Consider the following 26,690-nt stretch of genomic DNA (forward strand, 5'->3'; position numbering starts at 1 on the left):
AGCCCTAATACTGCCAGATTGCCACAGTTGGTCCCCTGAACAAGACTCCTCATCCTCACTTGCTTAGCAGGTTGTTGGTTCAACTCAGGGAGAACATGAAAACTCCACACAGAAAGGACCCGGACCGCCCCACCTGGGGATCTCACAGTACCTGTTGGTACTTTTAATCAGGCAGTCTCTGCACCTCATCAGCTTTTATTCACTGCAGCTGGGAGAGATCTTTAAATATCGGATTTATTGGCCACCTCGCTGCAGGCTTATTATATTTTGCGCGTTTGAGGTTCTTGTGCATGGTCTGCTGGTACTTTGTTTCTGCCAAGTATTGTTTATCTTTTTTCCTGGGGAACTCAGCTGAGATCAATTCTGGCCATCATGGCATAACTGCCCTGAAGCTCCTTAGAAGCAATCCTACAAATAGGCTGTGTCAGTTTGGTAACTGGCTACTCCGCTGCTTTTGTAACTCCACCCAGTTTTTACTAAGTTCATCTCTCTGTATTCTTTATTCTGAGAGCTCACGTTGTCACACACTGGTGGACTGAGTAGCTGACATGGTGGTAACTCAGTTTTAACCTTTTTTATCTGTCTTTTCCTACTTTACTGTTGTTGTGCATTTTGCTGGGGGCTTATTGCTGATGTTTTTGTGGGGCAAGCACATGACAACCTGAGTTTTCTGTTATTCGCTTGGTACAGTGTATACTCATGTCCTTCTTTTTTCTTCTGGGCGAGCATGTGGACTGTGATGTCCCCTAATCCGACTAGCGCGCTCGTCTATCTGTTCGCTCGCCTCTCCGCTTCCTTTTGTTTCTGGTTTCTGTTAATTTGGCTACTTCTGTTAGTTATCTTCAGTTATCATTAGCACACACTTGGTACCATGATCATTTTAATGCTAATAGCTAATGCATGGCTCTGTCATTTAGCACAGTGTGCTGAAGCATGTGCTTTCATTATTACTCTGGAAATAAACTAGCATCAGTGTGATTACATTAACGATGTTTTTTTTCCTTCATAATGATTTAGCGAAGTCATTGTGGACAGAGTGGCTAAATTATACAAAACAAGCTGCTCATCTGAGTAAGTGGGCAATGACTCCATTAAACCAATTCTATTTCTAGTGAGGGCTGAAAAGACGAACGGGAACATTAGCACAGATTAGCTGACCTTGCCAATCTCTTCTCTACTGATTGTCTTCATCAGTTTACACTCACTAATGTCGACTGAGACAACAAACGGCTGTGTTCATGTTGGGCAATGAAATGAGACAAGAAAGTAAAATGATACCAAACTGTAACAGGGCGATGGTGCCACACCACTGAGGCGGCGAGTGAACGAACCCAGTTTGCAGGATGCGGAACCAAGGTAAAACAACACTGTGTAAAAAATCCACAAACACGAAGCGTAACGGGAAAATAAAAGCAGTGGCCAAAATAACAGAAACAAACAAAGCAACAAATGAAAGCACAATACGGCAAGCTGCTCAGAGCTCCTGTGTCAACAAAGTACACCAACTGGCACAGCTCACGCCCAGTGTCTGAACGTAAGGCTCGCTCTGAAAAAACATCTCTCATGCAAACTACAACCTCATATGCCAGCAGAACACCGCATCCTCACTAATGCTGAGATCTCAAGCTCTCGAGTTCAAATCTCAGCTCTGCTATCAACCAGCCGGGCGCCTACACAGAACCAAAAGTATAAAACATGACGTTAAAATCCTAATAAACAAACAAACCCTGTGATATTAACTGATAAGCCAAAACATTAGGACCACCCGTCTAATAAACAGAAACAACAGCAGTATCAGTAGCTGAAACCCTTCCTTTCATGCTTCCTCACCTCAGACTTCTCGTGTCTGATGGTTTTTGTTTTTCTGGAATTTTGCTTTCTTCTTACCTTTCAAAAACAAGCAGAAGACAGATTGGCTACTCTATGTTGCCCCTAGCTCTGAGTGACTGAGTACCCTGTCCGGGGTGTATTCCTGCTCCACTCCGACCCCAATCAGGACATAGTGATTAATGAAGATTAATAATACATCACGTCCACTTTTTTCCTTCCTGGTAGGTGTTCTCATTTTTTCTTTCCATATTTTTCTTCCAATTTAGTGTAGTCAATTTGTCTTCCACTGCTGAGGGATCCCTGATTGCAGTCGAGGTGGGTATATTTGCTGCTCACGCCTCCTCTGACCTGCACGCAGCCCTTACTGGAACCCTTTTTCACCTATGCACTCTGCACAGGCGCCTCTCTATCTGCCAATCATGGTCCTTACACAGCATTTGACTCCACCCACATAGTCCGGTCATGCCGCCCTAGCAGAACCGTGTCTGCTGCAGGCACTGCCAATTATGCCCGCTAGATGGCGCCCAGTCGACCGGTTTCAAGCCGAGGAGTTTAGAATCTCAACACTGGTGTGCTAGTGCATGGGTTTTCAACCTGTGGGGCAGCATTACAAGATTTTTTTTTACTTCTAAAACTAAAGCAATTCATTTTTCACCCACAGAAGTCTCGCTGGTCACACACACACACACATTTAATGTTATCCAGTTTAGTCTGAAAAAAGTTCGAGGTTGGCACATGGAGGGGGGCACATGTCCGAAAAGGTTGAAAACCCCTGTGCGCCACCTGGGCGCTATCTTTCCATTTTTTTATATGTTGAATATATTAATACTGCCAAAACATTCAATAGATCTTTGTGTAGTTGGCAGTCATAAGATTATGTTTACCAGTTAGGATGCTGTAAAGTACACAGCCTGACCAAAAATATCTGGACACAATACAATAAGCTAGTAGGACATCCTATTAAAACACAATGGCTATGAATATAAAGGTTCCACCTTCACTCATACGCTGCTATAACAGCCTTTTCATGAGATTTGAGAGTGTACAGGGTGTCCTTAAAGTCTGGACACATAGGCAAAATTTATATTTTCAATAAATACATTTTATTTGATTAGAATATGAATCAACATTTTCAATGTGTTTTCCACTATTTGTGATGCACTATGTACTATGTGTGTATGTGCACAGGGCACAGTGGTAGCCTAGTGGGTAGAGCTTTGGGCTATCAACCGGAAGATTGGGGTTCAAATCCAGGCTCTGCTATGCAGCCACTGTTGGGTCCTTGAGCAAGACCCTTAACCCTGTCTGCTCCAGGGGTGCTGTACAGTGGCTGACCCTGCGCTCTGACCTCAGCTTCCAAACAAGCTGGGATTTGTGAAGAAATAATTTCATTGTACTGTACGTCTGTATATGTATATATGACAAATAAAGTCTATCTTCTGTGTATTTTATTGAACATATAGTTAGGTATAGTTAGTGATATTTCCTATGTGTCCAGACTTTATGGACACCCTGTAGTATTGAGAATTAATTTAATTTATATGTATGTTGCGAAATAACTCAATAACTAGAGGGGTGTCCACATACTTTTTGGCCATATAATGCATCCGATCTCTCTTACTCCTCACCTGATTCTTCAGGTCGAGTTTGGGACAGGGCCGCCCTCCGTTAAACGGTTTCTCCTTCAGCCACTTGGATCGCACCTTTAATCCACTACCACAGGACGAGCTGCAGGGAGACCAAGATGACCAGGAGCTGAGACGACAGTCCAGAGGACACGGTACCGAGCAAAGTTCCTCCTGAAGCTCTGGGGAAAAGAAGGGAAGGAAGGACAGGGACAGAGTCAGGGACAGAGCAGTTAGTGTATTAAGACTCGGTGTACTGACGTGTACTAAGCTGATTGAGCTAGACTATATGGTCGTAAGTTTTTGGACACCTGACTTTAAGCTTGTTGACAATTATGTATACAAACCCAACAAAGGTTTCCAGAAAAGTAAAATGCAGTAAAAAGAAAAATCTGTGATTTGGAAATTCTGTTTAATGTTTATTTAACTAAAAAAAGGTTTCTGATGTTTTCACTGATCAAATACATTGTATTTTGTAAACACAAGGGATCTTTCAGCACTTTTATATTTTGGTTATAAACGGTGAGGGTGGGAGGAGGAGTAATCGGTCGTGTCTGAGAGACTGAGAGACGCTTATAGTCCGGATTTAGCTCCATCTGATTTCCACCTGGGCGGCACGGTGGCTCGGTGGGTAGCACTGTCGCCTCACAGCAAGAAGGTCCTGGGTTCGATCCCCAGGCGGGGCGGTCCGGGTCCTTTCTGTGTGGAGTTTGCATGTTCTCCCCGTGTCTGCATGGGTTTCCTCTGGAAGCTCTGGTTAATTGGAGACACTGAATTGTCCTATAGGTGAATGTGTGTGTGTATGTGTGTCTGCCCTGCGATGGACTGGCGCCCCGTCCAGGGTGTTACTGTGTGCCTTGCGCCCATTGAAAAGCTGGGATAGGCTCCAGCACCCCCTGCGACCCTGATTGGATAAGCGCTTAAGAAAGTGAGTGATTTCCACCTTTTTGGTGGAAGCTTTAAGGGGAAGAAGATTTTCATGTGATGATGTGAAAGCAGCGCTGCATCAGTGGCTATAAGCTTAACCAAAAACATTTGTTGCTGATGGCATTAAAAAGTTGGTACAACGCTGGAAAAATGCATTGGAAAACGATGATGTAGGAAAGTGATGGAATTTGTTTTTGAAATTCTTAATAAATAGAGTTTAAGGCCGCTCAGGTGGCGCAGCGGTAAAAACACACGCTGGAACCAGAGCTGGGATCTCGAATACATCGTATCAAATCTCAGCTCTGCCTGCCGGCTAGGCTGAGCAGCCATATGAACAATGATTGGCCTGTTGTTCAGATATGGGTGGGATTAAGCCGGATGGGGTCTCTCTTTCATGACTGGTGCAATTACGACCTCTGCTGGCTGATTGATTGGCACCTGCACAGAGATGAGAAAAAGAGTGCATGATCAGGGTGCGTCTCTCCGTACACAACGCTGAGCTGCACTGCACTTGTCAAAGTGTAGGTGATAAGATGCATACGGCTGCTGCCCACGTGTCGGAGGGAGCGTGGGTTAGCTTCGTTCTCCTCAATCAGAGCGGGGATCGGCATTGGTGGAGAGGAAGCATGATGCAATTGGGCAATTGGACGCGCTAAAAAGGGAGAAAAAGGGAGAAAATGCATAAAGAAAATATATACATATACTGTATATATATAAAAGTTGGTATGACGCTGGAAAAATGCATCTAAAGCAACGATGTAGAAAAGTGATGGAATTTGTTTTTGAAATTCTTAATAAATAGAGTTTAAAAAGTGCAGAAACTTTTTGAAGAATCCTTGTATAAACAAATTTTTATAAAGAAAAAGAGAGAAAAAAAGCGCGAGAGGAGAAATTACAGCATTCAAAGAAAAATAGCAGTGTGGTACACCGGCCCTTATTCATTTACACAAAGACTCATGACTCCTGATAGAGTAATGAGAGCCTGTCGAGTCGGCGAGGTGTTTTTGGGGTGGGGTAGGGTGTTTTTTTTTTTTTTTTTTTTTTTTTGTTTATGCATTTTCTCCCCTTTTTTTCTCCCGACTTTTAGCGCGTCCAATTGCCAGATTGCGTCATGCTTCCTCTCCACTAATGCCGGCCCCGGCTCCGATTTTGGAGAACAAAGCTAACCCACGCCCCCTCCGACACATGGGCAGCAGCCGTATGCATTTTGTCACCTACGCCAGATGAGATCAGCTGCGGACCAGCACTGTGTACGGAGAGACACACCCTGATCCGCACTCTCTCCCTGTCTCTGTGCAGGCGCCATCAATCAGCCAGCAGAGGTCGTAGTTGCATCAGTCATGAGAGAGTCCCTATCCGGCTCAGTATCCCACCCCTATATGAACAACAAGCCAATCGTTGTTCATGTGACCACTCAGCCTAGCCGGCAGGCAGAGCCGAGACTCGATACGATGTATTCGAGATCCCAGCTCTGGTGTGCTAGTGTGTGTGTTTTTACCGCTGCGCGAGAAGGGACAAATTAAATCCTAACAATTTCAGAGGCTTCAGAGTGAGCAGCAATGTGTAAAAAATCAACAGCATTTTAAACAGCAGAATCGTCTCGTTCCTTAACAAACACCAGCAATACAGACCGTATTGACACTTTACACAGCTGGATTAACCAACACGCACATCAAACCGAAACTGAACAGGGTTGTGTTACACACTCCTGCAGAGTGGAGTCGGGGGTAAAGTGTGTGATTTTAAATCAAAGTATTCAGAAAACAAATGTGCTGTTCTGGTCACTGGTCACAAGCACACACAGTTCATAACAGGACTGCAGTCTGAGTCCAACACTAACATCTGCATAAATGAGTCAGCAGTGCAGCTGGAACAGTCCGCCGTCCCCGAGCACACAGGGGCCACAGCAGCACCTGGACCTGCTACAGCGGGACTGCCAAAACCACGCCCTGGCACTAAGCCTTAATAAGACAAATATTATGGCCTTCCAGCAAAAAGCCCAGATGTTAGGAACAGAGGTACTGGAGCACATGCTGCAGTACACACATATACACCAATCAGCCGTAACATTAAAACCACCTCCTTGTTTCTACACTCACTGTCCATTTTATCAGCTCCACTTACCATATAGGAGCACTTTGTAGTTCTACAATTACTGACTGTAGTCCATCTGTTTCTCTACATGCTTTGTTGGCCCCCTTTCACCCTGTTCTTCAATGGTCAGGACCCCCACAGGACCACTACAGAGCAGGTATTATTTAGGTGGTGGATCATTCTCAGCACTGCAGTGACACTGACATGGTGGTGGTGTGTTAGTGTGTGTTGTGCTGGTATGAGTGGATCAGACACAGCAGCACTGCTGGAGTTTTTAAATACCGTGTCCACTCACTGTCCACTCTATTAGACACTTCTACCTAGTTGGTCCACCTTGTAGATGTAAAATCAGAGACGATCGCTCATCTATTGCTGCTGTTTGAGTCGGTCATCTTCTAGACCTTCATCAGTGGTCAGAGGACGCTGCCCACAGGGCGCTGTTAGCTGGATATTTTTGGTTGGTGGACTATTCTCAGTCCTGCAGTGACAATGAAGTGTTTAAAAATTCCAGCAGCGCTGCTGTGTCTGATCCACTCATACCAGCACAACACACACTAACACACCACCACCATGTCAGTGTCACTGCAGTGCTGAGAATCATGCACCACCTAAATAATACCTGCTCTGTGTTGGTCCTGTGGTGGTCCTGACCATTGAAGAACAGGGTGAAAGGGGGCTAACAAAGTATGTAGAGAAACAGATGGACTACAGTCAGTGATTGTAGAACTACAAAGTGCTTCTATATGGTAAATGGAGCTGATAAAATGGACAGTGAGTGTAGAAACAAGGGGTTTGTATAATGTGTGTGTACAAATTTACACCTACCTGATTCAGAGCAGTCTCTCGGGTCGATGAGACGCCCCCTCTGGTCGAGACAGGCTACTGCACGGTAGCGTTTTCCTTCCCCACAGTCCCGAGTTTTCTTCTCACCCCTCCACCCGTGCGGTGAGAGAGGAGGTGGAGTATCAGGTAATATACAAACTGACCAGTTTCCCCTCGGCTCTGATATAAGCTCATCACACACACACGGCTCCGACTCCACCAACGGATACACTTCTTCCTTTAAACACCGCTCCCACTTCCTGCTCCGCCCTGACACAGGTCACACAACCACAGAGAGAGAGAGAGAGAGAGAGAGAGAGAGAGAGAGAGAGAGAGAGAGAGAGAGAGGCATTTACAATAGTAATTAATTTAAGTTATTTAATAAAGGGGTTGTGGATCAAAAAATATGGACAGCAGCTTAGATGATTCATTTGGTGGTGTAGTGTGAGTGTGGCCTGGCCTAGTGGACTAGTAATCAGAAGGTTGTCGGTTTAAGCCCTACCACTGCCAAGTTGCTACTGTTGAGCCCCTGAGCGAGGCCCATAACCCTTAATTGCTCAACATCGTGTTCAGTCATAATTGTAAGTCGCTTTAGATAAAAGCATCTGCTAAATGCTGTGAATGTAAATAAGCTATATGGCCAAAAGTATGTGGACACACAACCATTAGCTTGTCAGACATCCTGTTTCAAAACCATGGACATGAACATAGTGTTGGCCCCCATTCTGCAGATTTTACAGGCTACTCTACCCTGGCATGGCCGTCCCTAGCATTTCCCAAGTGTGTCTTTAGGAATTTGTGCCTATGAGGTCAAGCATTGATGCTGGAAACAAAGGTCTAGCCCGTAAATTATGTTCTGATTTCTTCCTAGAGGGTTCATCTTTCTGTGCAGAGTTTGCATGTTCTCCCCGTGTCTGTGTGGGTTTCCTCCGGGAGCTCCGGGTTGTCTCCCACAGTCCAAAAAACATGCAGTCAGGTTAATTGGGGACACTGAATTGCCCTATAGGTGAATGTGTGTGTCTGTACTGCGATGGACTGGTGCCCCATCCAGGGTGTTACTGTGTGCCTTGCGCCCATTGAAAAGCTGGGATAGGCTCCAGCACCCTGTCGCAACCCTGATTGGATAAGCGGTTAAGAAAGTGAGTGAGTGATAAATATGTTGTGGATCAAAAAATACGGACAGCAGCTTAGATGATTAATTTGGTGGTGTAGAAAGTTCTACAGTGTGGTCTGGCCTGGCTCAGTGGTTAAGGTACTGGACTAGTAATCAGAAGGTTGCCAGTTTAAGTCCCACCACTGCCATGTTGCTACTCTTGGGCCCCTGAGCAAGGCCCATAACCCTCAATTGCTCAAGATCGTGTTCATTCATAATTGTAAGTCGCTTTGGATAAATATATATATATATATGTTTTTTTTTCTGTGTATATTTTGTAATCATACACTATACGGCCAAAAGTATGTGGACACAAAACCCATTTTGCAGATTTTACAGCCTACTCTATTCTGGGATGGCCCTCCCTAGCATTTCCCAAGCGTGTGTTTAGGAATTTGTGCCCATGAGGTCAAGCATTGATACTGAACAGAAAGGTCTAGTCTGGACCTGACGCTATGATTTCATCCTAGGGTTCAGTAGCATTCCTTGAAACTAATTAAACTATTTTTCTTTGCATACAGGGACACAGTCAGACTCAAGCAGGAAAGGGCCTTCCCTAAACTGTTGCATCAGGGTTGAAAGCATAAATATGTCTTCTGTTAACAATGTTTATACACCACTTAGCAAAAAGAGTGGCTGAATCACCTGAACTCAATAATTGGAGGGGTGTCCATATACTTCTGGCTATATAGTTATAGTGTATTTTAAACTTCTAATTGGTCTTCACTGTGTTTTAATTGATTTGTTAATCTCCTTAAATTATCTTGTGTGTGTGTGTGTGTGTGTGTGTGTGTGTGTGTGTGTGTGTGTAAATCTTTGATCTAAACTGTCTGGACAGTAAAACAAATTGAAATTCATCTTGGTGCAGCTTTAATGCGCCATGGCATCAATTTCATAGCTGCTGGACCTGTACTGGAGGTACGGAACACAATTTATATCAACACACACACACACACGCACACACACACACTTCACGGCTATCCGCACATTATCTAATAACGGACGTTTCATGTTATGAAAGCTCCAGATTCAATTCTATTAGCATCGTCACACTTCTGATTCTAAAACATTTATATTAGACACGCCCATTAGCACCGACCACTGATCTACACACCAATGTGTGTGTGTGTTGTATTAATTACAATTACACAGAGTGAGCAGCATTACAGAAAACAGCCAGGTATTAACAGGTACCATGAAGAAAATCTTGCAGTCGTTTAATTTGAGACCCATGTGGTTTAGTACTTGGTCCTATTCTTGTGTCCATGTTCACCTGCTCTCTTGGTAAAGTCATGTTCCCCCAAAGTCATGTCTTAATGCCAATAATACTCTGCTAAAGTTTTGTCTCACAAATCTGAATGTCTGGAACAAACTTACCTTGCTTAACCTGAGCAAGACGACCTGTGTTCCTATACCACAGTATTGTCCTTCTTTTTAATGAAACTTAGATCACACAATAATAAAATGTTTGAAACCTTGGCATTGTTCTGACATGTAGGGCACCAAGAAAATGCTCTTTGGCCTTGTAAAATTATAAAAAAAAAAAAAAAAAAAGGAACTTTTACTACTTTTTTACTACTCTTTATTAAAAATGACACTTTAAATTCATGGGATGTTGGATGTGGGAAATTTTAACTCATAACATCCTAATAAAATGGTACTTGGGCTTCACAGGACCCTGGAAAAAAAGCCTCTTTAAACCTACATAGGGAGGCGCTCAGGTGGCGTGGTGGTAAAATGTGCTTGCACAAAGACGAGGGATAATACGTTGATCAGGGTGTGTCTCTTCGTACACAAAGCTGATCCACTTATGAACTCGCCTCATGCAGGGGAAAAGATGCAGTCGGCTACTGCACACGTGTCAGAGGGGGCGAGTGTTAATCACGGCTCTCCTCGGTCAGAGTGGAGGTCAGCATCAGTAGAGAGGAAGCGTAATGCAATCGGGTAATTGGATATGACTAGATTGGGGAAAATGCAATAAATAAACTACATATGTAACCTACATAGGGACATTACAGTGTGAGCATGTAATCTTGGCTACACAGAGTCTAAGGAACATGGGAACAGAAGACATGGAACATATGGACATAGCACCCAGGTAAAATGAAGCCCTGGGAACACCTACCCTCTGGAACACAAGGGTAAAGAAATATACTATAGGTACACTAAAAATTTTTTAAATAATGTATGACTCTGGAAATACAACATCAAGGGAGCAAATGAGCTAGAAGTAAGAAATGTAGGAACACTAGGTCTAATAGCAACACACACGTTATATCCAGTCACGCTCCTTGAATACCATGATAATCCAATAATGTGGCCACCACGTGAGATACAAACATCTAGGAAGATCCAGGTTCAGGTAACAGAAAGCTGCTGGAGAATACACAGCTGTCCAGATTTCATGACATTTTCATCCCAGAAAACTTCCTACATCACTGAGAGAAAACACATGCCATCCAAACAGAGCCCAAACATCAGGGTATTAAAGCATTGTGGAGAACACTTTGGCACACGTCGGCACTCTGCTAAGCAGTTTGACAGGACGGATGAACAGATTAGAGAGAAAACATCTCAGCTTACAGACCAAACAACACACACGTCCACTAAAGCTCACAACATTTCATCCAGATTACTGCAGCACTACAACACGGAGTTTTGGGTCAATACCGCCAACGTTCAGTCTGGCACTCGGGCTAATATGTTAGCATGTGCCACTTCATTTACACCATAACAAGCCAACACATCAGTCGCTTCACACAGTCCGGCTGAGAAATCACACCTGCATTTAGCCTCTGAGCATCTGGAAAGCACAAAGCCTGTGGGACCGTGTCTTATTTCAGTCCTCGAGCTGAGCAGCTCTGCTGAACGCATAAAAAAATAGTGAGATTTGCAGTTCGAGCCACAGTAGAGTATCTGTTGGTTCGTACTACATGCCACAGCCTTCACTTCCTCTGGCATCAATGAGTCTTTGCTGCCCAGCAATCTATTGATTGTGACACCCCTTGCTGGTTGGGAGATACTTGTTCTGGCCATAATGATCTGGTCCATATTAAAGTCCCTCACGTCTTTACACAACCGTCATACATATATATGTATAGTTATAGTTATTTTTCACCATCCTTATATAGTTATAGTTACAGCTGTATAGTTATTATTTACACATCTTTATTACTATTACAGTTATTACTAATATATACCTAACTAATCTTTATCATTATTACTGTTATAATTATAATGTATACCTAACTAATCTTTATTATTATTACTATTATTATTATAATACATACCCATTTTTATTCATATGCTTATTGTTATTATTGCTATTATGTATATAGTACTATGTACCTAGATATAATTCCATATATGTAAATAGCTATAGTTATAACTTACATTCATATTAATCATAAATATATATTACTGATATTCTCTGTTTTTTTGCACAATGCTACTATTTGCACTTCTGGTAGATGCTAACTACATTTCGTTGCCTTGTACTGTACTGTACTGAGCAATGACAATAAAGTTGAATCTATCTATCTATCTATCTATCTATCTATCTATCTATCTATCTATCTATCTATCTATCTATCTATCTATCTATCTATCTATCTATCTATCTATCTATCTATCTATCTATCTATCTATCTATCTATCTATCTATCTATCTATCCCATCCATCCATCCATCCATCCATCCATCCATCCATCCATCCATCCATCTTTATGCTGATCAGATCTGATGATTCAACACAAATTCAACACAAACTACAAATTATCCTGACATCTAACACATCCTTCACCCTCAGATGCACCAGTGCTACCAGATATGCATCGTCATGCACATTTTGTGGTGTGGTTTTAAGGTTTATTTGAAACAATTTTAAAACAATTAAATAACTAAACTAAATTGATCATAAACACAGTCGAGTCACATTATTATGCCCACCGGCTAATATCCAAAGTAACCAGACGGGCTGGTAGTGTCTCAGTAAGGTCCTGGTAGGTTGTCACAGGTATCTGGAGCCATGCTGACTGCAGTGCACCCCACAGCTGCTTTCCTTGGAGCCGCCATGGTTATCCAAAAACTCGGGAACGTTAATGTACGTGTAACGGTAAAGTTTTGATTGGGGGGAAAGAAGACGGGGAGCGTTTTAGGTTTGTTTTATGCAATAGCAACATCCAGAGTTTAAACAGTTCAAGCAGTTTTGAACTGTTTAAACTCGTGGTTAGGTTCACGTAACACTATGTACCTTCTTTGTGAACCGCCCCCAGATTGAATCCCTGGTACTGCACTTACTCTGATGCAGATTCCTTTGGTTCCAATTCTACCAGGGTTGCAGCATTAACGGGTCATATGTTACCTGCCTGCAGGACCCCAAAAGTATTTGGACACTTGCCCATGACCTTGTTGAACATCCTGTTTCAATGGCAAACGGTATTAAAATACAGTGGCCTCTGTATGATCTTTTCAGCTAGAACAACAGCCACTCTTCTGAGAAGACATTTCATAAGAATTTGAAGTATGTATGTGGGAATTTGTGGCAGCATTTGCACTGCTGAACACTGATGTTGGTCAAGAAAGCCTTAATTGATATTGAGCTGTTCAGTGAGGCTGAGGTCAGGGCTCTGTGCAGACCACTGGAGTTTCTTTTAACCAAGATTTTCTGGTCTTTCATTGGCTGGTCTATGGTTCCCTCCTGCACCCAGTGTTTTTAGCCAGGCACTAGAACAACCACATCCCTGATCAGAAGAAAGTGGGTATTGAATATGAAAGAATAAAAAAAGTCTTGTCTGTGTGTCCTAGTATTTTGGAAATAGTCTATTTCCTTGGCTGCTCCTGTTGGGGATGCCCTTCCTGACACAACCCTCCTTATTTATCCGGGCTTGGGACCGGCACTACAGTGCACTGGTTTATGCATCCTAGCGGCCAGGTACCTATAGGACAATTCAGTGTCTCCAATTAGCCTGGCTGTATGTTTTTGGACTGTGGAAGGAAACCCACGCAGACACGGGGAGAACATGCAAACTCTGCACAGAAAGGACCAGGACCGCCCCGCCTTGGGATCGAACCCAGGACCTTCTTGGGGTGAGGTGACAGTGCTACCCACTTAGCAATGGTGCCGCCCGGGAGTACTTTGGAAATAGTAAATGTTCTAATATGGCCGAGTCACTACACAGAATCTGGTACAGAGCCACAGTGCAGAGAATTAATTTACAGCCTTTATCCCCAAAAAGACAAAAGAATGATGTTTTTTCTTCTCACCCCGTTACAATCCTGAATTCTAACCCCCCTTTTCCCTTCCTGAGTGTTTAAAGGGAGTCGTTTCCTGCACGCATTTCCTCGTTTTGACACTCATTTTCCATATTCAAAGATCACCTGCTGAGAATAATTCCTGCAGGAGAATGTCGGGCTGACGGCTTTTGGCTTCACGTCGTTTGTTTCTGTAAGATTTAAAAAAATAAAACCCTGTGATTGGCTCTTATTAGGACCCAAAGCCGCTTAAACCACGGGCGTCTTCGCACGGAAGACAAATTTCAAAGACCTGCGTACGCTGTGTGATTCATCTAATCCAAGCACATAAAAACAATCCAGCTCACAGGTTTCAGTAATCAGCTCACAATCCAGCAGCAGAATGCTAATGCAAATCAGGAAGTAGTGCTGTTATTTCTTCTTCTTTTTCTCTCAGCATGCCGAGACTCATAATGCTAATTTCTGTCCCTGATGAATGTGTGCACTTTGTATACAGTGTATCACAAAAGTGAGTACACCCCTCACATTTCTGCAAATATTTCATTATATCTTTTCATGGGACAACACTATAGACATGAAACTTGGATATAACTTAGAGTAGTCAGTGTACAGCTTGTATAGCAGTGTAGATTTACTGTCTTCTGAAAATAACTCAACACACAGCCATTAATGTCTAAATGGCTGGCAACATAAGTGAGTACACCCCACAGTGAACATGTCCAAATTGTGCCCAAATGTGTCGTTGTCCCTCCCTGGTGTCATGTGTCAAGGTCCCAGGTGTAAATGGGGAGCAGGGCTGTTAAATTTGGTGTTTTGGGTACAATTCTCTCATACTGGCCACTGGATATACAACATGGCACCTCATGGCAAAGAACTCTCTGAGGATGTGAGAAATAGAATTGTTGCTCTCCACACAGATGGCCTGGGCTATAAGAAGATTGCTAACACCCTGAAACTGAGCTACAGCATGGTGGCCAAGGTCATACAGCGGTTTTCCAGGACAGGTTCCACTCGGAACAGGCTTCGCCAGGGTCGACCAAAGAAGTTGAGTCCACGTGTTCGGCGTCATATCCAGAGGTTGGCTTTAAAAAATAGACACATGAGTGCTGCCAGCATTGCTGCAGAGGTTGAAGACGTGGGAGGTCAGCCTGTCAGTGCTCAGACCATACGCCGCACACTGCATCAACTCGGTCTGCATGGTCGTCATCCCAGAAGGAAGCTGACGCACAAGAAAGCCCGCAAACAGTTTGCTGAAGACAAGCAGTCCAAGAACATGGATTACTGGAATGCCCTGTGGTCTGACGAGACCAAGATAAACTTGTTTGGCTCAGATGGTGTCCAGCATGTGTGGCGGCGCCCTGGTGAGAAGTACCAAGACAACTGTATCTTGCCTACAGTCAAGCATGGTGGTGGTAGCATCATGGTCTTGGGCTGCATGAGTGTTGCTGGCACTGGGGAGCTGCAGTTCATTGAGGGAAACATGAATTCCAACATGTACTGTGACATTCTGAAACAGAGCATGATCCCCTCCCTTCGAAAACTGGGCCTCATGGCAGTTTTCCAACACGATAACGACCCCAAACACAACCTCTAAGATGACAACTGCCTTGCTGAGGAAGCTGAAGGTAAAGGTGATGGACTAAACCCAATTGAGCACCTGTGGCGCATCCTCAAGTGGAAGGTGGAGGAGTTCAAGGTGTCTAACATCCACCAGCTCCGTGATGTCATCATGGAGGAGTGGAAGAGGATTCCAGTAGCAACCTGTGCAGCTCTGGTGAATTCCATGCCCAGGAGGGTTAAGGCAGTGCTGGATAATAATGGTGGTCACACAAAATATTGACACTTTGGGCACAATTTGGACATGTTCACTGTGGGGTGTACTCACTTATGTTGCCAGCCATTTAGACATTAATGGCTGTGTGTTGAGTTATTTTCAGAAGACAGTAAATCTACACTGCTATACAAGTTGTACACTGACTACTCTAAGTTATATCCAAGTTTTAGTTCTATAGTGTTGTCCCATGAAAAGATATAATAAAATATTTGCAGAAATGTGAGGGGTGTACTCACTTTTGTGATACACTGTAAATCACATTAATTTAGCAGACTTTTATTCAATGCCTTAATTAAACTGCCAGCACAAATGTGTGATTTTTAATGCTACAGTAAAGGTCTGTCTGAAAACCTACTGATCTCTTTACATAGACGCATTTTACGTCATCCTACGCTCCCGAGAAGAGGGCACGTCTAAATTCTTAGATTCCTTAAATGCTCCTACTAAGGTGCCTTATTTTGAAGCAATAATATGACTGAATAATGAGTGTGAATGGTATCCCGTGTGTGTGCGTGTGTTGTGGTTGTGTGTGTGTCAGTCACCTGTAAGACTTCTCCGGCAGGAGCGTGTGTATGTGTGTGTGTGTGTATGTATGTGTGTGTGTGTGTGTTTTTTGTGTGTGAGTGTGTGTGTGTGTGTGTGTGTGTCAGTTACCTGTAAGACTTCTCCGGCGGGTGCGTGTGTGTGTGTGTGTGCGTGTGTGTGTGTCAGTTACCTGTAAGACTTCTCCGGTGTATGTGTGTGTGTGTGTGTCAGTTACCTGTAAGACTTCTCTGCTGTGTGTGTGTGTGTGTGTGTGTGTGTCAGTTACCTGTAAGACTTCTCCGCCGGGTGTGTGTGTGTGTCAGTTACCTGTAAGACTTCTCCGCCAGGTGTGTGTGTGTGTGTGTCAGTTACCTGTAAGACTTCTCCGCTGGGTGCGTGTGTGTGTGTCAGTGACCTGTAAGACTTCTCCGGCAGGTGTGTGTGTGTGTGTGTGTGTGTCAGTTACCTGTAAGACTTCTCCGGCAGGTGTGTGTGTGTGTGTGTGTGTGTGTGTCAGTTACCTGTAAGACTTCTTCGGCAGGTGTGTGTGTGTGTGTGTCAGTTACCTGTAAGACTTCTCCGGCAGGTGTGTGTGTGTGTCAGTTACCTGTAAGACTTCTCCGGCAGGTGTGTGTGTGTGTGTGTGTGTGTGTCAGTTACCTGTAAGACTTCTCCGGTGTGTGTGTGTGTGTGTGTGTGTGTCAGTTACCTGTAAGACTTCTCCGGTGTGTGTGTGTGTGTGTCAGTTACCTGTAAGACTTCTCCGGTGTGTGTGTGTGTGTGTGTGTCAGTTACCTGTAAGACTTCTCCGGTGTGTGTGTGTGTGTGTCAGTTACCTGTAAGACTTCTCCGGTGTGTGTGTGTGTGTGTGTGTGTGTCAGTTACCTGTAAGACTTCTCCGGTGGGTGCGAGTGCTCCCACATCCCGAACACTCTGTAAATTTGGACCAGGTGCTGAAGGTGCAGTCGTCTTTACACGGAACCCAGCAGCTCTGAACCTGAGGCGGCATCGGACCGGTCCACTGAATACACTCGGACACGACCACCAGCTCGTCGTTCTCGTTTACACAGCTCAGGGCTAATAATACAAACACACACACACACACACACACACACACACACACACAGAGTCATAAGTTGCAGAACAATAAAGTACATTAGGCTATGGGCGGATAGTGTTGAGTGAAAGAGCGGGTGTCATGAGTTTTTAATCCTTGTCTGTGAGAAAGTCCTGGGTTTGATTCCCCAGTGGAGCGGTCCGGGTCCTTTCTGTGTGGAGTTCTCCCCGTGTCTGTGTGGGTTTCCTCTGGAAGCTCCGGTTTCCTCCCACAGTCCAAAAACGTGCAAGTAAATTTTGTGTAAGCAGTAACTACCTGTCCTGTCAGGAATGTAACCATAGTGTGTAAAACATGCCATAAAACCCCTAATAAATAAATAAATAAATAAATCCTTGTCTGTTAGGGGGTTTGGCATTGGCACCTTCCAAAATCATGGAATCTGTTGTTGAAGGTGTCCTGGTCCTAATCATTCGTAATCATCTAGCTTGTACCATTAAAGGTGTAATAAATCAATTATATACACAATTAAAAATCATGAGCATTAATGAGGTGTTGCCTCTCTTTGCCACTCTTTATACTATTATCACAGAATGTATTGACATGAAGGGTGGCAAGGTGCCTCACAGCAAGAAGGTGCTGGGTTTGATCCCCAGGCGGGGCGGTCCGGGTCCTTTCTGTGCAGAGTTTGCATGTTCTCCCCGTGTCTGTGTGGGTTTCCTCCGGGAGCTCTGGTTTCCTCCGGTTAATTGGAGACACTGAACTGCCCTATAGGTGAATGGGTGTGTGTATGTGTGTCTGCCCTGCGATGGACTGGCGCCCTGTCCAGGGTGTTACTCCAGCACCCCCCGTGACCCTAATTGGATAAGCGGTTTAGAAAATGAGTGTATTGACATGAATGGATTTCTGCACAAAATCCTCATTTTACAGAATTGATGTGAACTTTATGGACAGTACAGATTCCTTCTTACGTTTCCTGTTTGTAACATCATGAATCGAGTGCATTAGATAGAACATAAGTGGCTGGAGGTGCTGCAGGATTTACAGCAGTAACACGTTCTGTTAGATCCTCTCAGATCCTCTCATTCGTTCCTCCTCCTTATACTCAGTTTAGCATCTTTATCCACTGGAGGATGGAAGATTACACACCAAAGCCAGCAGTTACATTTTCACCATCCTTCATGATGCATTAATTCCTCCCACCAGTTAATGTTTCCACTCCTTTAGCTTTTACTCAGTGATAAGTTTTGACATGTAATCATCGTCCCAGTTAAAGTGAACGCTGAGGAACATCTGACATTTCGAAAGCACTCTCTGAACATCAGTAGGTAGGCAGTTATAGGTATGTATATGATGTAGGAGGCTGTGATAATGATTGTGAAAAAAGTCTAAAGAAATAAGACATGCTGAGTATTGAAAATAGGGAATCAATTTCCAGTATCATTACATATATAATTGTTCAGGTACTTTCAACTCTTCAGCAGGAAAGATGTGGATAAATGCATTGTTGAGCAGATGGATGCACAAATAAACTGTTGTAAGTGCATGGATGGATGAATGGATGTGTAGATGGGTGGATAGATGGATAAATGGATGGATGTGTGAATGGATGGATGGATGGATGAATGGATGGGTGGGCGATTGGATGGATGGATGTGAGGATGGATGGATGGATGGATGGTCGGTTGGATAGATGAATAGATGGATAGATGGCTGGATGGATGAATGGATGGGTGGGCGATTGGATGGATAGATGTGAGAATGGATGGATGGATGGTCGGTTGGATAGATGAATAGATGGATAGATGGATGGATGGATGGATGAATGGATGGGTGGGCGATTGGATGGATGGATGTGAGGATGGATGGATGAATGGATGGATGGTCGGTTGGATAGATGGATGGATGTGTGGATGAAGGGATGAATTAATGGATGGATGTGTAGATGGGTGGATGGATAGATGGATGGATGGATGTGTGGATGAGTGGTTAGATGGATGGGAGCAGATCTGATCAGCATCATCTGTTAAAGACATGAGGGACTTTAATAAGAACCAAAATGTTATGGACAGACAACTGGGTTGAAGTATCTTCTAAACAGCATTGGATGTCACAGGCAGTCATGGTGAGTACCAACCAACAGGGGTATGGGGAGGGACTCTCTGACCGATTTTTGGGCTGCCCAGACCATGTTCCAATGCATCAGAAGCAACAGAAGAAGGTTGTCTGGTCCAATGTATGTTGTTTTCTTAAAATCATGTGGATGACCAGGCGGAAAGAAGGGTCACCAAGATGCACTCTAGGACAACGTTAAGGGATCCACTGTTACCGTCCTGGTACCAAATACCACAGTAAACCTTCAGATGTCCTGTGGAGTCCATCTCTTAGAGGGTCAGAGCCTATGAGGTTGTTGGTCCATATAATTACATGATTTAATGACTGGACTGTGGATGATGTCTAATTTCTGGTTGAGGCCGCTGGCTGGTGTAAAGAAGCAGTTGGTCGTGATGTGTGTCAGAAGAGGTGTGTGTTAGCCTGCCGCCATCCTCAGCCAGCATCTAGTGTGTGTGTCACAACTGTGAGTCCATTTGTACATTTATTGTGATTTGTGCTGGGTTCAAAATCTACATACAGTAACACCATTTAATTAAATGACTAAATCATTTTAATAGCTAAATCTCTGCATATAGTGGTTGTTTTGTTTACTATTAAGACCCTCGTGTTTGTAACTTTTACCTCTCTTAATGAAGTCCACGCACAATAATTTGTGGCTGTTTATGCACCTTTTTCACCCCCGCACTGTCCTCATGAACACTGATACTTCCTCAGGTAATTAAAACTTTTTAACTTTGTAAATGCAGGTTGGCCTTTGACCGGAAAGCTGTTAAAGAAACTCAGGCTGCTAGGTGAGGAGGAATCTGGGAGCAGCGGGTTCAAATGCTAAGCTAGACAAGCCCAGGAGAGCTGCTCTTAAAGCTTAATTACCTCCACTTGCACTTTCCACCATGTGACTAATGGGTTTGTGTTCCGACTTACATAAAGACAATTAAATCTTATATTTATTCCAAACTCTCTCGGACTGATAACAATCGACCAGCTCACTGTAACACACAAGCCTTCAGATTTGATATCTACCAACAAAAATCTGCATTTATAAACATAAATAAAGAAAAATGTCACATTGTTTGTTGAACGCTCACTTGACTCTTTCAGGTGACTCAGTCGACTCTTTGAATCGGACTACATGTCCCAGGAGTCAGTGAGAGGTCACACGGTACCTCATCAGAATTCTCTCATGCGTTCAGCATCACGTTAATTATTATTGTCTCACCTGTTTTACATTAGTTTGTATGTTTGGTTTGTTATAAAAACTCAAGTCTGTATTCGCTTTACTGCAAAATATTGCTAACACTCCTCCAGCCGCGCACTAAGCGTTTACTTGTTATTCAGCCTTTATGTGTAAGACCTTGTTTGTATCTTTGTTTTAAATCCTTGTGCTGTTGCTTATTGGTCATTTACTTACTGGCTTTGTTCGTTACCATGATGCCTTTATTGTAGCTTCTAATGTTGGTCCGTACCGTGAAAAAAATCTGATTTCAATAAAATGATTTTACAATCATCTGACCTGCCGCAGTAAGAATGTCAGAGCGAATAAATTTCTTCAGGGGATTTTTCAGTCTTATTAAAGAATAGATTATTAAAGATTATACCTGCACTATAGAATATTACAGAACAATTACCAATGTGTCCAAACGCTTAGATTTAATCATATACTTTCCTAAATTTGATTAGAATGGGGGGCTTTTATTATTTTTGAATGTTTTTCTTACTCCAATAAAACCAAAACAAAACCTTTTTTTTTTTTTTTATTCTTTTTTTTGATGGGATGTCCTTTTTTCTTTATTTATTTATTCTTTTCTTGATGGGATGTCCTTTTTTCTTTTTATACTTTTTTATTTATTCTTTATTTGCGTGTAATTTTTTTTTCTTTTAGTTTAAGTTATTTATTTTTTTTATTGGGTGTCCTTATATTTTTACCATTTTTACTATTTTTTAGGATGTCTTTTTTTTCTTTTTCCTTTCTTTTTTCTTGGATGTCATTTTTTTAATTTATTTATCCCTTTTAATGGCAAGTCATTTTATTTATTCTTTCTTTTTTTCTTTATAATTTTTTGCTGGAATGTCCTTTTTCTTTCTAATATATATATTTTATTTATTCTAGTTGTTCTTGACTTCTCTGGCACATCCCTTACATAAAATGGAATCATGGGCCCGCTGCTGGCTGGTTGATGGCGTCTGCATGAAGATGGTGAATAATGAAGAGCAGTACGTGACTCTCTGTGCGCGGTACTGATCTCTGTGCAAACCTGCATTGGGCATGTGGAAAGAAACTGTACTGCACAGGTGTCGGAGTGGATGTGTGTTTGGAATATATAATCAGAATAATTGGATATGACTGGATTAGTAGAAAAATGGAAGACAAATCCATAAAAATACAGAAAATGATGAGGAGTTGATGGTCAAACCCAAATCTGTTAAATTTCAGACTTAGATTGTCCTGATTTCAGGTTTTTAAAAGCAGTCTCTTCGTCTCCGTCCTGCATTTTCTCCCCGTCTCTCACCATTACTGCTGAAAGCGGTGCCATGACTGTCCATTTTTAGCCACAATTATTTCCTCTTCCATTCCGCTCCATCTGTGTGGCGCTTGTGCTAGCACTTCATCGCTCCCTCCATCGTTAGGATTTTATTCTTATCCCGACGCGTGACAGGCATCAGCTTTAATGATGCAGCCGCTCACAAAGGTGACAGTGTTTGCTGACTGCTCAAAAGGACAAGCCGAGGAACTTTTCTCGCCCCTTAGAAAGAGCACGTCAAACTTTCCGCTGCTCTCATTAAGAAGACGAGCCTGCAGACCACCTTTTCACTGCCGCGATGCCTTTATTATGGCTTCTAATGTTGGTCTGTAGTGTAAAAAAATCTGATTTCAATAAAACGACTTTACAATCGTCTGACGTGCTGCAGTCAGGATTCCAGCGTGGTAGATAAAACTCTGAATACATTTGCTCCAGGGATTTTTCAGTCTTACTAAAGAATAGTTTATTAAAGATTATACCTGCACTATAGAACATTACAGAACAATTACTGACATGTTCAAACGCTTAGATTTAATACTTCTTCCTCTCTTTCTTTTTTTTTTACTACTTTTTTTTTGTATTCTTTTTTCGATGGGATGTCCTTTTTTTCTTTCTATATTGTTTATTTATACTTTTTTGGGATGTCATTTTTTTTTATGTTTTTCTATTGGGTCTTCTTCTTTTGAATGCCATTTTTCCTTTTTTATATTTTCAATTATTCTTTTTTTTAATGTCATTTTTTGGTCTTTTTATATATTTTAATTATTGGCATGTTTTTTTTTCTTTTTTATTTATTCTTTTTTGATCGGATGTCCTTTTTCTTGTAACATATTTTTTAAATGATCAAATATTATGAATAATTATATATTTTTGTATTTTTGTAATTATAAAATATTTTTATTTCTTTTATATTTTTAAGAGTTTTTTATACATATATTTTATGTTCTTTTTTTGTGGTTATTTTTCTTTTTTTCTCTTTTTATTTATTCTTTTTTGATGCACTGCCCTTTTTCCTCTAGTATGTATTTTTTTAATTATTAAATATTATAAATAATTATATATATTTTTGTAATTTTTTTAAATTTTTAAATATTTTTAAGGGTTTATTTTTTATACATATATTTTATGTTCTTTTTTGATGGGGTGTCTGTTTTCTTCTAATAAATAAATAAATAAATATATATATTATATATTTTTTAATTATAAAATATTTTTTCTAATATATTTTTATTCATTTTATATTTTTGTGTACTTTTTATGGAATGTTATTTTTCTTCTTTAATTTCTTTTGATTTATTAATTTTTTTAATTAAATGTCCTTGTTCCCTTTCCTTTTTTTGCAATATTTAATCATTATTTGCTTGTATTTAATTAAATCAGCACTATTATGTGGTTGCTGGTCTAAGCTGGGTGGGTGGCACGGTGACACAGCGGTCTAACACATTAGCCCAGACCCGCCATGGTTCGACTTTCCAGTTCCAGTCTCATTAATGGTAGCTGCCTGGTCAGGCACTTAACAGACCCCGTTATCGATGGTGTTAACGAAGTCTTCCCTAGTTCTGCATGAAGAGAAAGCATGTGGATGAATGAATAAAGGAGACAGCAGAGCAAACAAAGCTCGAATCAATTATTAATCATTTATTTGGCCCCTTGGCCGCTCTTCATTGGCTCGCTGTACGATTTAGAATTGATTTTAAGATTCTACTGTTTACTTATAAAATCGTTAAATGGGCTAGCTCCAACCTCTTTGCTGACCTATTACAATCTTACATTCCATCAAGATCACTTAGATCTGCTGACCGGGTCTTATTGACCATCTCTAAATCAAAACTGAAGCACAGAGGAGATCGTGCTTTTACAATCATACCCCCTAAACTCTGTTTGTATGTCAGACTGACCCCTACACTGACTGTTTTAAGTACTGTTTAAAAACATATTTTTACTGGTTGGCTTTGGTTCAGTATGAAAGCTGTTTGTTTACTGTGTAAACTGGTTTCTGTGGTTTATTGGTTGTTTTATGAGATTTACTATGTTGATTGTGCAGCACTGTGGTAAACAGCTGTTGTTTTAAACATGCTCTATAAACTAATACGACATCAACACATTTGTGGTACACATGAGTGCACCGTCTATGGACGTACAATGTCATTATATAACTGGGTGTGGTGTCCAACTCGCCATGCATGTTTCATAAATTAACTATCATATTTGTCCTTCATGTGGTGGGTTACAAAAGGGTAAACATGGTCTTATATTACGAGGGATCTTCAAAAATTTGGGTTATAAACTTGGTTATAAAATTTGGTTATAAACGGTGAGGGCAGGAGGAGGAGTAATCGGTCGTGAGGAAGAAGATTTTCCTGTGATGAGGATGTGAAAGCAGCGCTGCATCAGTGGCTATGAGCTCAACCAAAAATGGCATTAAAAAGTTGGTACGATGCTGGGAAATGCATCAGAAGGTGATTATGCAGAAAAGTGTAGGGGGTTTTGGTCCTGGACTTTGTAAAGTTGCTTTGAGACAGAGACAATTGTAAAAAGTCCTAAGCGAATACTTTATAGGGGCATAAATCTGAATGTTACAGAATGTTACCATACAGAAGCACTTTGTAGTTCTACAATAGAACTACAATAGAAGGTTTTGCAGTCCTTCTAACCTCTTCAAACACAAACGACAATCGTAAAACGTATTTAAATTCTTCATTCTCACATTCAGTTTCCATCACTTTCATTTTACACCTCAACAGCCGAACATCCAGCTGCTCTGATCCAGATGTTCTGATTTTCAGAATTTTGCCAAAAGCAAGTTGATGTAAATCCAGTCCATTTTTTCTCCCTGTGGAGGTTTGAACGTGGCTGCACATATTCAGAGCGCTGATGATGATAAGATGACAGAGATATGAGGAAGTCTGCCGGAACATTGTGCTGGATGAAGATAAGAGCTTATCAAACCCAGTTAAGGTAAATTTAGGATGTACGAAGCGAATCCAGTTCCACCTCGGGCTGAGAGTGGAACCTTCTATTGATGGCAGTTTTTGAACAGATATCGAATATCACCTGAATGACCTTCATTTTTTTGTGCATGAGGTGCGAGGAGCATCATTCATTAAGCAGGTAAATCGTTTACAGACGAGCAGGCTGCTTTCTTCTGCTCTGAACATTGATTTTAAACTGTGCTTTCATTAAAAAGCTTCATTAATTTACTCTAATACAGGCGAAACTTTTAGGACCTTCAGGCATCCTAATAGTAAGTAGAAGCAAAAGAACACCAAGGAACTGTGAAATTATACAAAAAAACATCATTAAGCACAAAGAAGAAACTGTTACTTTTGGTTTTGCATTTACAGCTGGAAGCTCCACTGATCAATGTGGGATCCATAAATCGACAACATCCAGAAACGCCGCAGACTTCTTATCTGAGACGAGCTGAAATAAATAAAAAAAGAAAAAAATACATGCCAATAAAAAATAAAGAAAAAAGAAAAAATGGCATTAAAAAAAGAATACATAAAAATAAAGAAAAAAAGAACATCCCATCAGGAAAATAATAAATAAAAAAATAAAATGAAATAATAAATAAAAAAGTAAAAAGCTGGAAGCTCCACTGATCAATGTGAGATCCATAAATCGACAACATCCAGAAATGCCGCAGACTTTTTAATCTGAGATGAGAGGATTTTATTTAAATATGAAAAAAAACAACTTAAAAAAAAACTTAATTAAAAAAATATATATATTAAAAGAAAAAGGACATTCCATCAATAAGAAAAAAAAAAAAAAAAAATGCAATTACAAAAAGAAGAAAATTACATGCCAACAAATAGACTAAATAAAAAGAAAGAATAGCATTACAAAAAGAATAAATATAAAGAAAAAAAGAAAAAAGGACACCCAATAAAAATAAATAAATAAATAAAAAAAGAAAAAATGACATCACAAAAAAAAGTATAAATAAAAACTATAAAAAGAAAAAAGCACATCCCATCAGAAAAAGAATAAATAAAAAAGTAGGAAAAAGCTGAAAGCTCTGCTGATTAATGTGGAATCCATAAATCGACAACATCCAGAAACGCCGCAGACTTTTTATCTGAGACGAGCTGATTTCATTTACATATGAAAAAAATAAAGAGTACATGCTATTTAAAAATGAATAAATCAAAAGAGAAAAAAAAGAAAAATAACATTCAATAAAATAGTATATAAAATATATGTATAAAAACAAACCCATTAAAAATAATAATAAATGAAAAATAAGAAAAAAATACATGCCAATAAATAGAAAGAAAAATGGCATTAAAAAATAAAAATAAACAAAATAGAAAAAAGGACACTCAATAAAAATAAAGAAAGAAAGAGAAACAGATGGACTACAGTCAGTAATTGTAGAACTTCAGAGTGCTTCTACGTGGTAAGTGGAGCTGATAAAATGGACAGTGAGTGTAGAAACAATGTTATGGCTGATTGGTGTATATCACTGAATCTGCTCTTTGTTATTAAATTCTCTCTCTGTTTTGTTTAGTTAAATAAAGTCTTGACGTGCTCGGCGCTCTCAACCAATTACAAACTACAAAATAAGAACTCCTAATAAGAAGACAGAAGATTGTGGACGCTGACATTTTTCTTCTGCCCGATGACTTTTCCACATTGTTATTATTTCTAATGAATCAGCTCATTAATTTTAATGAACGTACTTGATATCTGACCTTTGACGAGTCAATTGGATCATGGAGAGAGGTAGACAAAATGTCAGCGCTATCACCCAAAGTGCTAATAACGTTTCAGAGAGAGATTTTCCTCCTTCACATCCAGTAACGAAATAATAATCACGTCTTATATTCAATGTCTCAATAAAACCTGCACGAGAATAAACCTGCAGCACCACACAAGCACTGCAAATTTACAGAGTTTTTTAAAAGAACAATATCCCAATTAATAAATTAGC

The 26,690-nt window shown here is 41.1% G+C and overlaps 1 protein-coding gene across 1 annotated transcript in view; it reads right to left on the minus strand.

Moving 5' to 3' along the window:
• thsd7ba (thrombospondin, type I, domain containing 7Ba) overlaps positions 1-26,690 on the minus strand; it is a gene marked incomplete at its 5' end in the record, with an annotated part of 260,282 nt that overhangs the window by 47,362 nt on the left and 186,230 nt on the right. Inside the window, 3 exons of the mRNA XM_063005709.1 lie at positions 3,459-3,637; positions 7,302-7,568; positions 16,949-17,140. Coding sequence (XP_062861779.1) covers positions 3,459-3,637; positions 7,302-7,568; positions 16,949-17,140 — 638 coding nt within the window. The remainder of the gene's footprint in view (positions 1-3,458; positions 3,638-7,301; positions 7,569-16,948; positions 17,141-26,690) is intronic.

Source organism: Trichomycterus rosablanca, chromosome 12 (assembly GCF_030014385.1).
Source record: "Trichomycterus rosablanca isolate fTriRos1 chromosome 12, fTriRos1.hap1, whole genome shotgun sequence".
NCBI lineage: Eukaryota > Metazoa > Chordata > Actinopteri > Siluriformes > Trichomycteridae > Trichomycterus > Trichomycterus rosablanca.